This window comes from Cetorhinus maximus, chromosome 1 (assembly GCF_964194155.1).
Source record: "Cetorhinus maximus chromosome 1, sCetMax3.hap1.1, whole genome shotgun sequence".
In the NCBI taxonomy this organism is placed as follows: domain Eukaryota; kingdom Metazoa; phylum Chordata; class Chondrichthyes; order Lamniformes; family Cetorhinidae; genus Cetorhinus; species Cetorhinus maximus.
Genome location: NC_135879.1, coordinates 190311429 through 190329576, shown reverse-complemented (window position 1 = coordinate 190329576; position 18148 = coordinate 190311429). Strand labels below are relative to the sequence as shown.

The window sequence follows — 18148 nt, the reverse complement described above, 5'->3', positions numbered from 1 at the left end:
CTGTCAAAACATGTGAAGGAAAAAACAGAAGGTGCTCATTCTAATTTCAAAGTAGACTGTCGGTCAATCAATGTAAGGTGGTTTCTTCCAAGTGTCAAAACTAGTCCTTTTTTAAGATCAGCCAGAGACATTTAAATCACAGTAGAAAAGGTGACAGCACAGGCTGACGGCATTTTGCAGCATTTTTCATTGCATTATGGTGCTTTCTCCATTGGAAAAGCACTGTAATGCATGTGAACAAATACACAAGGCTCGTCAACGTAAAGGTCAACTTACCTTTAAAGGACAGATCCCTATGATGAATCGCTCCATGAAAATCACATCTACATTACAATACAGCACCGAAGAGACATTTGAAGGCACAGAAATACTTTACACTTAACTTTCAGAATGTTCAAGACTCCTCAGCAAGTTTTCCATTTTCTTTACGAGCTCTTAAACCTGACGTGCTTTTAATGGACTTCCAAAATCCCACACCACCAGACAAAAATGGTGCAAGTCAGATTTTTATCCTTCATTTAAAATGGGAGACCTGCGCCCTGTAGGGGCAGGTGCTTGTTTGCACAGCAGGCATTCCCGACCCGTAAATAGGCCAAAGGAAAATGGCGCGGGGTTGGGAATGCAGAGGGAAATCAGATTTCTTCCAAAAAAAATCTATGGCCACTCACGCACTGAAACGCATCTCGGCACCCAGGTGAAAATTCAGCCCTAAAATGAACTTCAACAATCAGTGTAGTAGGATGGAAGTTTGTATTTATGATTTCTTCTAATTCTTGTGTGCCATCAATAGAGAGTTTTATAAATAAGGGCAAAAGTAGTTTGGAAAGACCTGGAGTACTTTAGGCACTTACAAATGGCTTGCTATAATAGCAGTATCATATTCTTGGAAGTAGTAAATAGCACAAAAGATGCAAAAGGAAAAAAAAAACTTGCCAACTACTCCAGAAAACACAAGACTAAATGGACATTTTTGAAACTTACCTTGCTGTTATTGTTAAAAGCCAAAGCTCTCACTTTGCAGTTGTAGGGGCTTGTATATTCCTTGGGAATATCCTTCAAAGCCTTGTGCGTTATGTGGGTGTAACTGGGGACTCGGGTGGGATCCATGCTTGTGTCAGTCTGGCTTAGCACTTCTTCAGTCACTTCCCATAGCCCCATTGAACCATCCCTAGAACCTGTAGGATTAAAAATAGAGGCTTGTGATTTTTGCATTTTGGGATTTTTGGCCATTTTTCCACAAAGAGAGTTTGGAAAAGAGAGTGTGTTACATTTAAGGACTGTGTTTTAAAGCAGAATGTATTCATGCAATTTCAGAAAAGACATGGAGCAGGATTTTTCAGATGGCAGAGTTTCCATGCCACCACCTGAAGGGACAGGATTTGTGTCCCTCACTTGGATGGAAGCCCTGCCTCAGGGAGCCGCCAGCCAATCGTGTTGACTAATCTGATTGTCCGGCAATGTGTAGTCTTAATATGCCAGCAGCAGTAAGTGACTGCGACTGGGAATACAAGTGGTCCCCAGATTCTAAGGAGAACTTGGAGAGGAACTTCTAGGTGATGCTCCCATGTGCCTGCTGTCCTCGAAGCCAGCACCAGATAAGTGTGTGTGGGCAGGGGGGGCTCCTGGCAAGGAATATTGGGAGGCGAGTGAGTGGGAAGGTGGGGGGCCTTGACAGAGAGGACATGGGGAGAAGAAGCACCCACGGTGGATAGACCTTGGGGTGGGCGTCCGATGTAGAAAGGGGGCCCTTGAGGGGAGTACTGCCACCTCCACCATCCCATCCCCTGCCCTTCCCCAACCAAGGTCTTAGAAGAGTAATTTGCTGGCTTCCCCCCTGCCCCTGCACTCTTCTTGCCAGCCTCAAAATTGAGGCCGGAGCTGGAAGGGCCCTTAATTGGCCAATAATGCTGCCTGATCTGAGTTTTTCCATTATTTTATAATTTTATTAAACAATTTGTTAGCTTTTGATAATTAATGAACACTTCACACCCATTGTTTCAGGAAGCCTTGCTCCCTGGTGCTTGGCAGGAATCCTCTGACATGTAATCTCCCTTCTTGCTTTAACTAGAGAGATAAAAAGAGACAGACATAGGCAGGCAACCGGCTTTTTAAAACAAGGCTGCAATGTCAAATTTTGTCCAGGCTCGCAAGAACGAAAGAGAATTTTTTTTAATATTCATTCATGGGATGTGGGCATCTCTGGCTTAGCAACCATTTATTTCCTATCTACTAATTGTCCTTGAGGTGGTCGTCAGCTGCCTTCTTGAACCACTCAGTATGGTGTAGGTACACCCACAGTGCTGTTAGGGAGGGAGTTCCAGGATTTTGACCCAGCGACAATGAAGGAATGGCAATATATTTCCAAGTCAGGATGTTGAAGGGTTTGGAGGGGAACTTCCAGGTGATGTTCCCATGTGCCTGCTGCTTTTATCCTTCTAGTTGGTCGTGGGTTTGGAAGGTGCTGTCTAAGGCCTTGGTGAGCTCCTGCAATGCATCTTGTAGATGATACACACTGTTGCCACTGTGCGCCAGTGGTGGAGGTAGTGAATGTTTGTGGATGGCATGCTAATCAAGTAGGCTGCTTTGTCCTGGATGGTGTCAATCTTCTGGAGTGTTGTTGGAGCTGCAGTCATCCAGGTAAGTGGAGAGCATTCTATCACACTCAACTTGTGCCTTGTAGATGGTGGACAGGCTTTGAGGAGTCAGGAGAGGAGTTGCTCTCTGCAAAATTCCCAGCTTCTGACCTGCTCTTGTAGCTGAAGTATTTATATGGTTAGTCCAGTTCAATTTCTGGTCATTGGTAAGCCCCCAGAATATTGATAGTGAGGGGATTCAGCAATCGTAATGCCATTGAATGTCATGGGGCAATGGTTAAATTCTCTCTTGTTGGAGATGGTCATTGCCTGACACTTGTGTGGCACGAATGTTATTTGCCACTTGTCAGCCCAAGCCTGGATATTGCCCAGCTCTTGCTGCATTTGGACATGGACTGCTTCAGTATCTGGAGAGTAAAAAATGGTGAACATTGTGGAATCATCAGTGAACATCGCCGCTTCTGACCTTATGATGGAAGGAAGCAGCTGAAGATGGTTGGGCCTAGGACACTACCCTGAGGAACTCCTGCAATGATGTCCTAGAACTGAGATGATTGGCTTCCATCAACCACAACCATTTTACCTTGTGCTGGGTATGACTCCAACCAGCGGAGAGTTTCCCCCCCTGATTTCCATTGACTCCTGTTTTGCTAAGACTCTTTGACGCCACATTCGGTCAAATGTTGCCTTGACGTCAAGGGCAGTCACTCACCTCACCTCTGGAGTTCAGGTTTTTTGTTCATGCTTGAACCAAGGCTGCAATGAGGTTAGGGGTTGAGTGGCCCTTGCAGAACCCAAACTGAGCATCAGTGAGCAAATTAGGAGTTATTTTGTTTAAGTCAAGCAGAATGAACCACTGCTAATGTAGACGGTATATTATTTTGTACTTTATGTTTCAACAAAGTAAATTGTTCTGATTGAGTTCAGTGAGTCTAACCATAATTGCTGCTTTGCATGTTAACTTGCTGTAAAATAAATCAGTGTAGTGAATAAAATTTCTCAGGACACCTTTGAAAAAATTGGACATCCACGCAGGAACATCTGATATATAATTCATATCACAAAGGGGTTTCATTCTTACTCCCTGGATTATTTCATGATGAGTAGGTACTGGGCAGCAAGATTCTACTCTGGGCGTTGGATCTACTTGCATGAGTGACTGAAACAGTATCTATAGCAGGACCTGAATTTTAGCATGCTCTCAGATTAAAAGAATGCCATATATATGGATCTGCGGAAAGCATTTTATGAGATTTGTTTTAAAAGAGAAGGCACATGACAATGATCTGCATATAGCCAGCAAAGTAAAGGAATGGTGAGAGGGAAGGGAACAAAAGGTTTGGATAAATTAATGATTTTTGTTGGCAATACGTAGTAAGTATACTCTAAGGACTTTTTTTGGCTTCTATTCACATAAAATCCTTTGAATTTAGGAGCTAGAACGCATAATACTGAAGTTTGCTGATTGCAAATTAGGATGTGTAGCTAACTGTAAAGAAAGCAGAGTAATAGAGTGGGCAAATGGATGTCAGATATCGTTTAATACAGATAAACATGCAGTTGTAAATTTTCAGAACAACAGTAAAATAAGTAATCCCTAGACAAATCCTACTTCAGAGTGAAGAAACAATGCGATTTGAGGTTTGCAGATCTAGAGGGCAGAATTTAATGGTTGCAGCTGTCGGCCCCGTGCACTGGGTGGAGGTCAAGTGGCAAACTTGCCATGGCCATTCCATGCCCTTGACCTGATTTAATGTCAACCAGGTACTTATGTGGTTGGCAACGGGGTCCTCAGGGCGGGTGTCCTGCCCCAAGAGCTGCTGGCCAGAGGCCAGAAGCTCACCAGAACCAGAAGTGGTGTCCTCTGCTGGGACTGCACTAAGCCCAAGCTGAAGATTGTCACTGGAGCCCTGGAGGAAAGATAGATGAGGGGGATCATTGGGGCCAGTCAGGGAGGCCCTAGTGATTTGGGGTGGGGGACTCATTTTAAACAGCATGCAGGGGTCTTCCCACATGGGCAGCCCTTAGGTGCACCAAATTTAAAATTTTTACACAGCATTGGGTTAGATCCAAGTTACAGTACTGCATGTAGTTCTGGACATTCCATTGTAGGAACTGCATTAGATCCATGCTAAAGTGGAAGGGTTTACTACAGCAATATTAGGAATAAGAGGTTATGGTTATGGCAAAAACTTTAATAAAATTCTTCTAGTGGAGCAGAGAATAATGAGAAGCTAATTGAAAAGATGTTTATAATAACTAAAAATATAAAAACATTTTAAGTACTAAGTAGAATTAACCAGACCAGGACTTTCTCACCAGTTCATTTTCTTCCCCAATTTTAAAATATCAATCTTGAACAGTTTTCTCATTTACCATTACCAAGCTAAAGAAAAAAAACCCAAAGTGTAGCTCTCTCCTTTTTATCAGTTCCTACAGCTGTCTGGTAACTGTCATATGCCTGTGTAGATCTTTGCATAACACTCCCATCTTCTCAGCTTTCATCTTATGCTTGGGCTTTTTCCAGATGGGTAAGTAGCCATAGTCCACAAAGGTCCAAAGGCATCTCTCTCCAATAGAGACACAATTGGTTATATGTAGCTTGAACGACACTACTCTGCAAGTGTGAGGCAAGGATATTGCCATGCTATTACCTTTCCAAGGTACTGATTCTCAGTCATATGGCATACATGCTCAATTCATCATAACTGCCTTATTGTAATATGTTCTATTAACAGTCCAAGCCATTCCTTCTCATTACTTTAGGACTGATCATTGGCTTTCAATCAATAGTTGCATCCTCTTTATTACAGAGCATCATTACAAGGAACGATGCAACTATATGAAAGTATCAGCAAAACATCAAAGCTCACATATTTGAAGTCAAATTCAATTGGTTTTGGTTATGACACAATGCTCCAAATCTTTCAAAGGAGCTTTAAACTCAAGCAGAATACAGAATTCAAAATTGCTTTATGTTTAAGACACTTAAAGCAATGGGGTCTGCTGAGACCTTCTAGGTGGTCTGCAACACATGGCCAAATTACAGGTATGCAACCACCCAGGGAAACATTGGCAAGAGTAAGCCAGTGAACGGTGTCCAGAGGCGCGCTCTGCTTCCTGTGCACTCATACTTCATTCTTTGTCTTGCGTCCTATTCTCTACCTCCCAGTGGCTCCCCTTGTACATTCCAACTGCACACCCAGCTCCCCTCATACTCTCTAACCTGTCTCTTGTTCTCTGCCTGGTTTTGCTGCTATCATGGTGTGCTTCTCCATTGCTCCTACTTCACCCCTGCTCCCCCTTCTCCGTGTTTTGCTGCCCCTAGCCCCTGCTCGCTCCGTGCTACTACCAAAGATAGACAGGTACTGCAGTGAGGAGCAAATGCACCCATTTCACTAATACCTGTAGTAAATACCTATTCTCATTAAAGCAGTGTGCCACAGCCAGAGGAGAGGAAGGAAAATATCATATATCTACATCAAACTGCTCCTTTATAAAACGGACAAGGCTTTACCCTGACTAGCTATGACTTATACCTGAAGAATTTCTAACCTTCAGACAAAACAGCGACGTTATCAATAAAAAGACACTGATGTACCCCACCCCCGGAACTGTACAAAGCCTCTTTACATTTCTAAAGAAGAACTCTAGCCACCGGAGACTGTCTGTCTGCAAAGGACAAAAGGGACCCTGACTCCTCTATAAAACACCTCAAGATTCCTGACCTGGGGAAAGACCAAGACCCAGAAGTGGTGGGAGGTATGTCACTTGAGCTCCCCCTAGCTGCCAGAAACTGTAATATCTACCATTTTATCATCCAACAGGTAGCAGCAGAAACAGCTCTGTCCAAGTGAAAACAGAATTACCTGGAAAAACTCAGCAGGTCTGGCAGCATCGGTGGAGAAGAAAAGAGTCGACGTTTCGGGTCCACACGACCCTTCAACAGAACTGAAGTATAGTTAGGAGAGGGGTGAAATATAAGCTGGTTTAAGGTGGGGGGCGGGGGGAGAGAAGTTGAGGGTGGGGTGGTTGTAGGGACAAGCAAGCAGTGATAGGAGCAGATAATCAAAAGATGTCACAGACAAAAGGATCAAAGAGGTGTTGAAGGTAGTGATATTATCTAAGAAAAGTGCTAATTAAGAATGGATGGCAGGACACTCAAGGTACAGCTCTAGTGGGGGTGGGGTGGAAAGATTGACAAGGTATTAGTTGTAGATTTAAAAATAATGGAAATAGGTGGGAAAAGAAAAATCTATATAAATTATTGAAAACAAAAAAAAAAACAAAAGGGAGGGGGAAGAAACGGGGTGGGGATGGGGGGAGGGGGAAGTTTAAGATCTAAAGTTGTTGAATTCAATATTCAGCCCGGAAGGCTGTAAAGTCGGAAGATGAGGTGCTGTTCCTCCAGTTTGCGTTGGGCTTCACTGGAACAATGCAGCAAGCCAAGGACAGACATGTGGGCAAGAGAGCAGGGTGGAGTGTTAAAATGGCAAGCAACAGGGAGGTTTGGGTCTTTCTTGCGGACAGACCGCAGGTGTTCTGCAAAGCGGTCGCCCAGTTTGCGTTTGGTCTCTCCAATGTAGAGGAGACCGCATTGGGAGCAACGAATGCAGTAGACTAAGTTAGGGGAAATGCAAGTGAAATGCTGCTTCACTTATCTCTGTTCAAGTGAAGTGCCTGACCCTCATCTACACTGTGAACTACTTGAACATTGGAACTTCTGTATCTGTGCCTTCAAGACTGATTCATCCCTACGTGCCTTCTCCCATCGCGGAAGTCCTCGCTTCTGGAATGTTGGATCGCCCTACGACATTTTGGCCTCGGCCTACTAACCTCTGAAAGAATACGCCAATGGACTTTTGATTCTGGACTTATGTGAAACCATAACGCTTATTTTTATCGTGGTCTTGCCTTGTGCCCCTTGCTTTCCCTTATCCCCCTTTTATTGTATGAGTGTGAAATAGGGCAGACGTTGCAAAACCCCTTTCCCACGTTGTGTGTATGTAAAATAAACCAACTCTCTTGTTTCACCTTATCTCGAGTTTGCTGTGGGGTTATTCATAGAGAATTGGATAGCTCCAAAACTGAAGGGTTGGGAAAAACACACCACCACTTATAAAGGGGGAAATCAAAAATCAAAAACACCTTTCTGTTTACAGAAGGGTAGTGAGGGGAGAAATCAGGGCTGTTAAAGCTAATCCCCTCTCTGGTCTGTAACAATGTTTCAACATTCTTTACAGGTAACACTTTCATATTACAGCCATTATATAGTGTAATTTAGCTGGGAGGGGTCTGTAATTATTAATTAATTTGAAAATGGGTCCTTCAACCAGAAAAGTTTGAGAACCACTGTCTTCAAGGAAACCTATATTTTATTATGAAACTGGATGACATTCACATTTTTATCCAGAGGTCCTGCAATTGAGTACAGTCCTTGCAGGCTGAGAAGACAACTTATTTCATTTTCTCCAAAAAACATTACTATGAAATGGCAGAGATGCATGGTGACTACTTTTTCCTCCATCATAACCTGAACCGAAGCAGGCAAATCATCTCATGCCCCAGGGCATTCCTGAACAGTTTCTCAGGGTAGTATCCTAGGCTAAACGATCTTCAGCTGCTTCATCAATAGCCTTCCCTCTATGATATGCTCAGAAGTGGAGATGTTCGCTGATGACTCCATAGCGTTCAGTGCCATACACGACTCCTCCTGAAGCAGTCTGTGCCAACATGCATCAAGGCCTGGAGAACATTCATGCTAGGGCTGTTAAGTGCCAAGTAATGATCATCTCAAACAAGAGAGAATTTAACCATCGCCCCATGATATTCAATGGCATTACCATCGCTGAACCCCCCACTATCAACATCCTTGGGGTGGGGGTGGTCACCACTGACCAGAAGCTTAACTGACGCATCCACATAAACACTGTGGTTACAAGAGCAGGTCAGAGGCTTGGAGTTATGCACTGAGTAACTCACCCCCCAAGTTCACAAAGCGTGTCCATCATCTGCAAGGCACAAGTTAGCAGTGTGATGGAATACTCTCCCACTGCCTGGATGAGTGCTGCTCCAACAACACTCAAGGAGCTTGACAGCCCCCTTTTTTGTCAGCTGGTCCAATACCTTAAACATTCACTCCTTCCACCACCAATGCATCATGGCTACAGCGTGTACCATTTGCAAGATACACTCTCACACCTCATAGCTTCTTCCAAGCCCACAACCTCTACCACCTAGAAGAACAAGAGCAGCAAGCACATGGAAATGCCACTACCTGTACATTCCCTTCCAAGTAATGCACCATCCTGACTTGGAAATATATGTCATTCTTTCCCTATTACTGGGTCAAAATCCTCGAACTCTCCAACAGCACTGTGGGAGTACCTACATCACGCATACTGCAGCAGTTCACCATCAGCTTCTCAAGGACAATTAGGAATGGACAATAAATACTGGCCTTGCCAATGATGCCCGCATCCCATGAACAAACAAAAAAAGAGTCCAATGGTTGGCTCACCCTCTCAAGAAGCAGAAGTCACCAGCTATTTCAATGAGCATATAAATAAAAATCTATCAAGAAAGAGATAAACAAATTGACTGCACATAGTTGCTACAGAATAATATCAGGAATTTAGGTAGTGGAAATCATTTAAGAGCAGATCATTCAATTATCAAGCCTGCGTGTCAGTTTTCTTGTGAATTCTTCTGGATTCACTCAGTTTTTAAGGGTGGGCAATTTATAAAAGAAACCTTTCAATTATAATTTACCTACCAAATAAAACACCCTATTTAGAATAAACCGTAGCTTCTGTGGCATTGCTTATGTTTAGTCATAAGTCTGAAGCATGATTCAGCAATCAAAGCAGCCCCTCTGTGAATGCAAGTTCTTGATGTAAATCAATTAAGTGCAATCATGATAAATAAAGTCCTGCCATCCCCAAAGCAGAAGAGAGCAGGCTATACTTGACTTGGTATTGAGCAAAGAGATAGGATTAATTGATAATCTCCAAGTGAAGGCAACCTTAGGTAGCAGCAATCATAATTTGATTGAATTTTACATTCATTATGAGGGAGAAATGAGTGTCAAAGTCTATTTTAAACTTAAATAAGGGCAATTATGAGGGCATGAAAGCAGAGCTAGCTGAAATGGACTGGCAAATGAGATTCAGGTACATGTCAATAGAAGTTCAGTGGCAGACACTTAAAGGGATATTTCAGAATATATATATTCCAATGAGAAAGAGAAATTCTAAGGAGAGGGCCCACCATCCCTGGCTAACTAAAAAAGTTACAGAACTTAACTTAACTTCAAACTTAAAGAAAAAGCATATAATTACACAAAGGCTTGTGGCAGGTCAGAAGATTGGAAAGACTATAAAGAACAAAGAATGACAAAAAGATTAATAAAGAGGGAAAAATTAGAGTATGAGGGAAAGCTAGCTAGTAACAAAGGCAGACAGTAAGAGTTTCTATAAATATTTAAAGAAGAAAAGAGTTAAAGTGAGCGTTGGTCCTATTGAAAGTGCTTCTGGGGAATTGATAATGGAAAACAGGGAGATGGCAGATGAGTAAACAGGTATTTTGCTTCATTCTTCACTATAGTGGACACAAGTAACATCTCAAAAATAGCTGTAAATCAGGTAAGGGGGGCGACAAAGGGGGTAAAATGGGGGATTAAAAAAAGGGGATAAAAAAGGGGATAAAAAGGCAATAATGTTTTTTTTTCCCATTTCTCTCTTATTTCCTTTCCTTTCAGCCAGCACTTATTCGGGATCCTGCCATTCACACTTCCTCGAGACATATCTTTTGTTTCTTATCCCAATAACACCCCCTTTGGCTATTCACCATCAACAACCTTTTGCCATCTAATCACTCAAGCCCTCCACTCTATCTCTGATGTTGACTTCTGTTCTGCAACCTGGAAGTGCCTTAACAGATTTAGGACTGATGTAGGTCGTTCAAAGGTGTCACTAAGCAAATGGGGATATACAACCAGCCCGGCAACTTGTGAGTGTGGAACTGAGCCACAGACTATGCAACATCTCCTGCAATGCCTATCGCTAGAGGAACCCTGCACTGTTGCAGATCTTGCCGAATTCAACAACAAGGCGCAAAAATGTGTCCAGTTCTGGCTGGGCCATGTATAGACTGTCCGTGGACACGATAAGATAAGAGACTTCTGTTCTTCTTCCCTTTCGCTTGCTAAAAACCTATTATATTTCTAATTTTTTTTCTTTATTCCTTCATGGGATGTAGTCATCACTGGCAAGCCCAGCACTTGCTGCCCATCCCTAATTGCCCTTGAACAGAGTGGCTTGCTAGGCCAATTCAGAGGGCAATTAAGAGTCACCACATTGCAGTGGGTCTGGAGTCACATGTAGGCCAGACCAGGTTGAGATGGCAAATTTCCTTCCCTAAAGGACAATAGTGAACCAGATGGGTTCTTACAACAATGATAGTTTCATTACTGAGTCTAGCTTTCAATTCCAGATTCCTTTCCTTATTAATTTGAATTTAAATTCCACTACCTACCATGGTGGGATTTGAACCGATATCCCCACAGCATTAAACCTAGGCCTATGCATTACTAGTCCAGTGACATTACCACTACGCCACCATCGAGGCATTCAAGAGGGCATTGGATGATTATTTGAATAGAAACAATATGCAAGGGTATGGGGAAAAGGCAAGAGAATGGCACTAAGTCATAATGCTCATTTGGATAGCCGGGCAGGCAAGATGGGTTGAATGGCCTCCTTCTGCACCCTAACAATTCTGTGATTCTGTAAAATTCAATTCACTCATCTCCATAGATGCTGCTGAGTATTTCCAGCTTTCTTTAAATTCTGATTTTCAGCATCCACAGCATTTTTCACAAATATCCACAGTATCACCGCTTCCACCACTGATGTTCTGTGGCTGCAGAATATATAGCCAACAGGATGGAGTGCAGCAACTCACCAAAGTTACTTCAACAGCAAAAGGTCCCTGACCTCTACCATGAGAATGAAAAAGCAGCAATGTCATGAGACCACCACCACCACCTCAAAGTCTCATAACCCTGACCTGCGCATAACGGTTCCCTCATCATCACTGGGTCAATATTCTGGAATTTCCTAGCAAACACCATTGCAGAAGTACCATAACCACAAGGACTGCATTGATTCAGGCAGGTGCACCTTCTCATGGCAACTAGACATAGGCAATATACATGTTCTCGCCATCATCACCCACATTGAGAATTTAAGAGTTTACAGCTGTCAAAACATTATTTAGTGTAAACTTTCTTCTGAGCATTACTTTTAAAGAACCGCACACTGTGTGAACACTATCTTTAAATAACATGCACATCCAGAGCATAATCACTGGGCATTATTTTAGTCACTCAGTAAATTAGATGAACTTCAAAAAAAAACTGCACAGGCACATTCCCCTTGTGAAACTTGGCTGCACACTTGTTTCTCCTGCATATTTTCCCTCAAGCACCAAGCAGTTTGCTGTGTTTTGAAACACATTCACCAATTCAGGGTTCATGGAGACAAGGAAAGGAAGCAGTTTTGTGCCAATGACTTCAGGCAAAATTTAAAAGTTTTAAAAAAAAATTTGGATCATGGGGCTGAGGCTGTAGCACTAATCAGGCAGATAACTAAAGCATCAATTCAGTTAGCTACAGTCTGGATTATCCACTGTAAGCAAGATACAAAATGCAGTGAAGGGTGAAGTGCACATTCATTAAATCCTTACCAGAGTTATGAAGAGAAACTTGAGGAGCTATGTTTTTTTTCCACTGCAGCTGTGAAGCTTTAAGGAGAACCTGCCAGAGATTGCCAAGATTACGGCAAAGATTTTGCAATAATAATGATGAAGTTGAAAGCGTTCAATGTCATTACTGCTCTGAAATTGACAACTTCTGGAGTCCACACATGCACATTTAAATGTGGAAATACAGAAGTCGCTATCAGTGACTCAATCTTCGCTATTGAAGCCCCCAAGGGCTGCAATCAATTAGAAATCACTTAACTGATGAGAACTTGCCCTTTTTTGCTATTAGTCTCACTGTAAGAGCCCCTTCCGAGTGAGGTGTAACAGGGTTTTCAATAGGCTAAATTCATAATTACTGCTGAACAACCTCACCTGTACATAAAAACTAATTTTATATTCGTGGAATGTCAAATTTCTCTATTATGATGAAAACACAATGAGAATAATTCTTTTTAAAAGTATAATATTTCAGCCTCTACTTTAATCTGATGTGTATGCCCCAATCTTAAGTTTGCTCTCTCCAAAATGACACTAAAAAGTAAAGGATAATCATGGTTTGCTGTCTGTGAAAAGACTTCATTTGTGATTGGCTGCTTAGTCTTCTTGATGGCATCACTGTTATTGGGCACCTATTCCTCATCTTGGAGTCAGATTCAAACTGATTTCAGGAAAGGCAAAATCCACGCCACAGAAATTGCTAGGTCTTTGTGAGCAGTTTTCTTTGCCGTCAGCGGCAAGAGCTGCCGCTTTGCTGTTGACCACAAATCTTGGGCCTATGATGCGGTAAATAACGGCAGAAAATTTTCTTCATAAAGATGCCAATTAGAAAATGAAATTCTCTAACTCAAGACATTATTGAAGCTTGATCTATAAATTCTTCTGAAACATAATTTACCCAGTTGTTTGAAAAAAGGGATGAAGGATATGGAGAGCAAGCAGGAAGTCAGATTAAGTAGCTCATGTGGAGAAATACATGGTCAGGACCTGGTCATTCTATGCTATAACATATTATGATTCTATACTAGCTGACAAAAAGCGAAGCTCCAAGTAACTGGTAAAAAATCAGTAAATGCTTTTGATTAAGAGTCAATAAACAAATGTTTAGCTTGACCTGATACAGGAGGAAAGACAAATAAAGAGAAGTTATATAATAGCGCACAATCAAAAAGATGGGAAAGAAAGACAAGAGTAAATACTGCATAAGCATGTTCTGAGACTGATGCTCGAGAAAAGGTTGAGCATGCTCAGTTAATTTCAATTGTGTGGAATTTTGAGCTCACATCACAAGGTCCTGCATGGCCTTAAAAAATAGGCCTAATGTTTGAGCCTCAAATATTATTTTACTTGGTGGGGCTGAAACTTACAGCATTATATATATTTGAAGGACAAATACCATTCTGCATCCTGGCTGACATCTTTTAAAAAAGTAACCTTGCAGAATATTGCAATCATGGTGCATATTTTTAATGCTGGCCATTTCATTGCAAATAATTATTTTAACTAAATTCAGTTGATCAGCAATGTAGCAAACTTGTTTGAAACTCACCAGAAACAGCCATTGTATCACTAACCCATGCAATCGAAAAAATCCAGTCTTTGTGCCCATCCTAGAAAAGACCATTTTCAAATTAGTCCCACAGTTAAGGAAACAATCTTGTTCACAGTTTTAGACAGTGATTAAATTAAAAGAAAATCAAACCCGAGTATTGCTGAAAAAGGAGACATGTCGAAGCTTTTCGTCTTACACTCATCAGGACACACAAGAATACCAATATAAGGGGAGGACAAGCCCTTTTTTGCTATTAGTCTCATATTGGTATTCTTGCAAATGTCCTGATTAGTGCAAGTTGAAAAGCTTAGACATGTGTCTTTTTTTCAGCAATACTCAAAATCAACCCCACTGTTTGCTTACATTTGAGGTACAAAGCCTACAAGTTAATTTTTTAAATTTAAGCTTCAACTATCACCTGCACTTCAACAAGTGATCCCCTGCAATTTAGATGATAAGGAACTTACATCTCCCACACAAACAGGATCCAGAGTTGGCAGTCGATAAACGGCAATGCTGTTTGGGTTGTCTCCTCCAGTAGCTAACAAGGTACGAGAAGGGTTCAGTTCAATGGCATGGATACCACAACCTTGTTGATCCATGACAACATTGGGCTGTTCTCGATCCTTCAGCATGGGAATTTTTGTTATCTGACCAGTCATAACATCCATCACTAAGAGCTAGAATAACAATAGAAGAAATTACAGCGTCACACTGCATTTTAATTTGTTTATTTTTTAAATCAGCTTTTGAAACAAAGCTTTGTGTAAAATGGGCAGATCATCTTATCCCTACTCAGTATTTGTAAAAAATATCAATTTCATACACATTAGAGAACTTGGGTAAAAATGGGTAGAACAGCAATTATAACTTTTCGTGCACAGAGTTACAATCAAAGTTTTGGCATTCACACAAGTTTATTTTGCACTATAAAATGAGTAACTTAAAAAATTAAGAAAACATGGCCTAGTGGGGCTGGTTAAAAGTGTGGTGCTCAGTGTAGCAACAGCATGGATTCAGCCCCCAGGGCTGGCTGAGGTACTTCTTGGAGCCTGCCTCTTGTAGTTCCCTTACTGTGATACCATGACATCATGGAAAGGCTACTAGAGATAGAGATGTGCGAAGAACCTTGCTCAGCAATCCTTGGAAAACCAAGGAGACAGGATGAAGGGGGGGGGGGGAGGAGCGCTTGCGCGAAGAATTGGTACCTCACAGATAGCAGTTTTGATTCTGGAACTGTTCCAAGTTACCTAATCTCGACTGGGCAGTAATTAGGATGCCACTGTTACAAGAATTTTTAGCACATAAACGGGCCATTTGGCCGAACAGCCTCATGCCAGTGCCTATATTCCAAACAAGCCTCTCAGCACCCCTCTTCTAACCCCATTACAATATCCTTCTATTCCTTTCTCCCTCATGTTATCTTGCTTCCCTGAAATGTATCTACTTGTGGTCACGAGTCCCAAATTCTAACCACTCTCTAGGTAAAGAGGTTTCTTCTTAATCCTCTGTTGAATTTATTAACCTCACATATAACCCCATGTCCAGTCTTGCTCACAAGTGGAAGTATCTTCTCCACAGCAATTCTGTCATACCCTTTCGACCTTCATCAGGTCACTCCTCAGTTGTCTCTTTTCTAGGTGATAATGAGAGTACCTGAACGCCACAAGAGGTGCACCATAATTAACCTCCCTGATTTAAAACAAAATCAATTCTAATAAACAAGAAAAATACCATTACATAAAGTTGGGAATTGAGCTGAGCAATCTCGCAGCTTCAGCCCTGATTTGACTTCTGTTTGTCCCTCCTGAACATCTGTGTAATGACGACAGTAGCTGCAGCCAAGTCCAGGCCCCGCTCAATGAGACAGAAGAGAGATGAAGATCGCTGCTTGCTGAACGCAGTTCCCTCAGCTCTCCATTCCCCATTCTTCTGTCACTCGGTCCACTGTATATTTTGTCTCCCTTACATTTGCTGCATGGGCCGTTTTCCTCTCCACCAGGCTAATTTTGCCAGGTGCTCTTTTACTAACATCCCTCACTCCCTGAATCTTCTCAATGCTGAACGTCACCAGCGACAACTGTAACCCATTCAGTTCTAGTATCTCATGACTATTGAAATTAGCCAATGGTGGCACTGTGTTTGAACATATACCAGTTCTGTTTCAGATTCTGATTTCTTTCCGTCCTATTTTTGTTATTAATAAAACATTAATGCGGGCACTGTGAGAAATTTGGGGGGGAAATTATAAGGGCCGTAAAGACAATTATGTTCTTTTAATTTTCACTATAAACTTTTATTAATTATAAAAATATTGGGAGTTGGAGGGGAAAAGGCTATTTGACTGACCACTGGGGCTGGCTGAGGGAAAATTGGTGAGGGAAAGTGTGGGGCTGGGGGTTAGGTGGTTGGAGCTCACTCACGTGGAAGGAAAAAGGGAGTGGGAGTTGCATGAGACCAGCATTTTCTGTAATGCTAGGATAGCAGCAGTAACATGGTGAGTGGGAGTAGCATCAAGAGAATTTTTTTATACAGGAAAGATAATGGCAGTGTGTTATGGGGGCTGTCTGTGAAACTTACGACTATTAGGGGCTCAGGGGAGGATTTAAAAGCAAAAAGGTTGAGAACTCCTGTTTTAAATTACATTGCTCAAACCATCAAGTTTAAAACAAAGGTATTATATTTCAACTTCTGGTTTCTGCACATAGTGAAGGGTACTGAGGCTATACAGAAGGTGCAGAGATGGTTGACCAAGCTGTACTGAATTACAGAATTCTTAGATACAGGAGAAGGTAGCATAGTGGCAATGTGCTGGAACAGCAATCCAGGGGCCCTGACTAATGTTCTGGAAATAAGAGTTCAAATTTCACCACGGCAGCTGGCAGAAGTTAAATTCAACTAATAACAAATCTGGAATAAAAGGTTAGTCTCATTAATAGTTACAAAACTACTGAAATGTCATTAAATCCACCAGGTCCACTAATGTCCTTCAGGAAAGGAAATCTGCCATCCTTATCCAATCTGGCCTACATGTGACTCCAGATCCATAGCAATATGGATGACTCTTTACTACCCTCTGAAATGGCATTTATACAACTAGACTGAATAAAACCGCTTGAGAAAAAAGCACTGTTGGTGTATCTACATCATATGGACTGCAGCCGTTCAAGGTGGGGGCTCACCACCACCTTCTCAATGGCATTTAGAAATGGGTAATAAATGCCAGCCTTGCCTGAGACACTGATATCCCAAGAAAAAATAAAATAAAGTTAGATACACAGACAAGGAGATGTATGTGATTCAGGATTTTAAAATGAGGGAAGGATTGGGTACAGACTAGATGGGTGATTTGAAATGATCATCAAAAGTCATGCCATAAAATTTGTATGCCAAGAGGTGAGATGCCGCAGATTTCATTCCATAGAGAATTTCAAACTTTTGGGAAAACAGCAAATTCAGGTAGTGAGTCTGGTGCCACTGCAGTTTTCAAAATGGAACTCAGCAGGTTCTGTGACAACAGAACTCTGCATTAGAGTTTAGTTGTGAATATGGTCAGGCATTCAGGACTGGTATCAGGAAGCACTTTTTTGGCACAAAGTTGAGAAGAGTAAATTTGGTTACTACAGGTCATATTGACCAGTGCGAATTAGTTGTCAATTGAAGAAGCATGGATGTTCAAGGGGCAGCTATCAAAGACATCTGATAAAGGGCCTGACAACAGACTTATTTGGAAAATTAATATTTTATATCAAAGGTACAGGGTTATCTTGGGTACATAATTGACCAAGGGTCAACTATGAACCCAAGATAATTGACACCCTCCACCGCACCCCCCCACCCCTTGCTAAGTATTAGGAATATTTAAACTAATAACCAGAAGGACTTGTGTATAGGGAATACAATTTGTCGATGATGCAAAACTTCAAACTGTCTTAAATAGTGAGCAGACTTCAGCAGGGCGTATATGGTGAAACAGGCAGCCACAAAGACAAATGCAACGTAATATAGAAAAGTGTGAAGTGACACACTTTGGGAAGAACAACAGAGAGATAGTATAATTTAAATAGTACTCCTGTTCCTAATTGAGATAGTTACGATTAACAACAGTAAAATCTGCACATGTTCTACCATTCATTTAACCTTATACTGTTTAAGGAACAGGTAAACAAATTTAAATTCAAATTATAGTTAAGTATGTTGTTACTCTGTAGCATTCACAAGTTGAAAAAGATCATGAGAA

General features: G+C 41.6%; 1 protein-coding gene across 1 annotated transcript in view; it reads right to left on the bottom strand.

Moving 5' to 3' along the window:
* Positions 1 to 18148, bottom strand: part of dcaf12 (DDB1 and CUL4 associated factor 12) — a 99377-nt gene that overhangs the window by 29922 nt on the left and 51307 nt on the right. The window contains exons 3-5 of the mRNA XM_078551299.1: positions 14376 to 14588; positions 13906 to 13966; positions 982 to 1175 (exon numbers count right to left, since the gene is read on the bottom strand). Coding sequence (XP_078407425.1) covers positions 982 to 1175; positions 13906 to 13966; positions 14376 to 14588 — 468 coding nt within the window. The remainder of the gene's footprint in view (positions 1 to 981; positions 1176 to 13905; positions 13967 to 14375; positions 14589 to 18148) is intronic.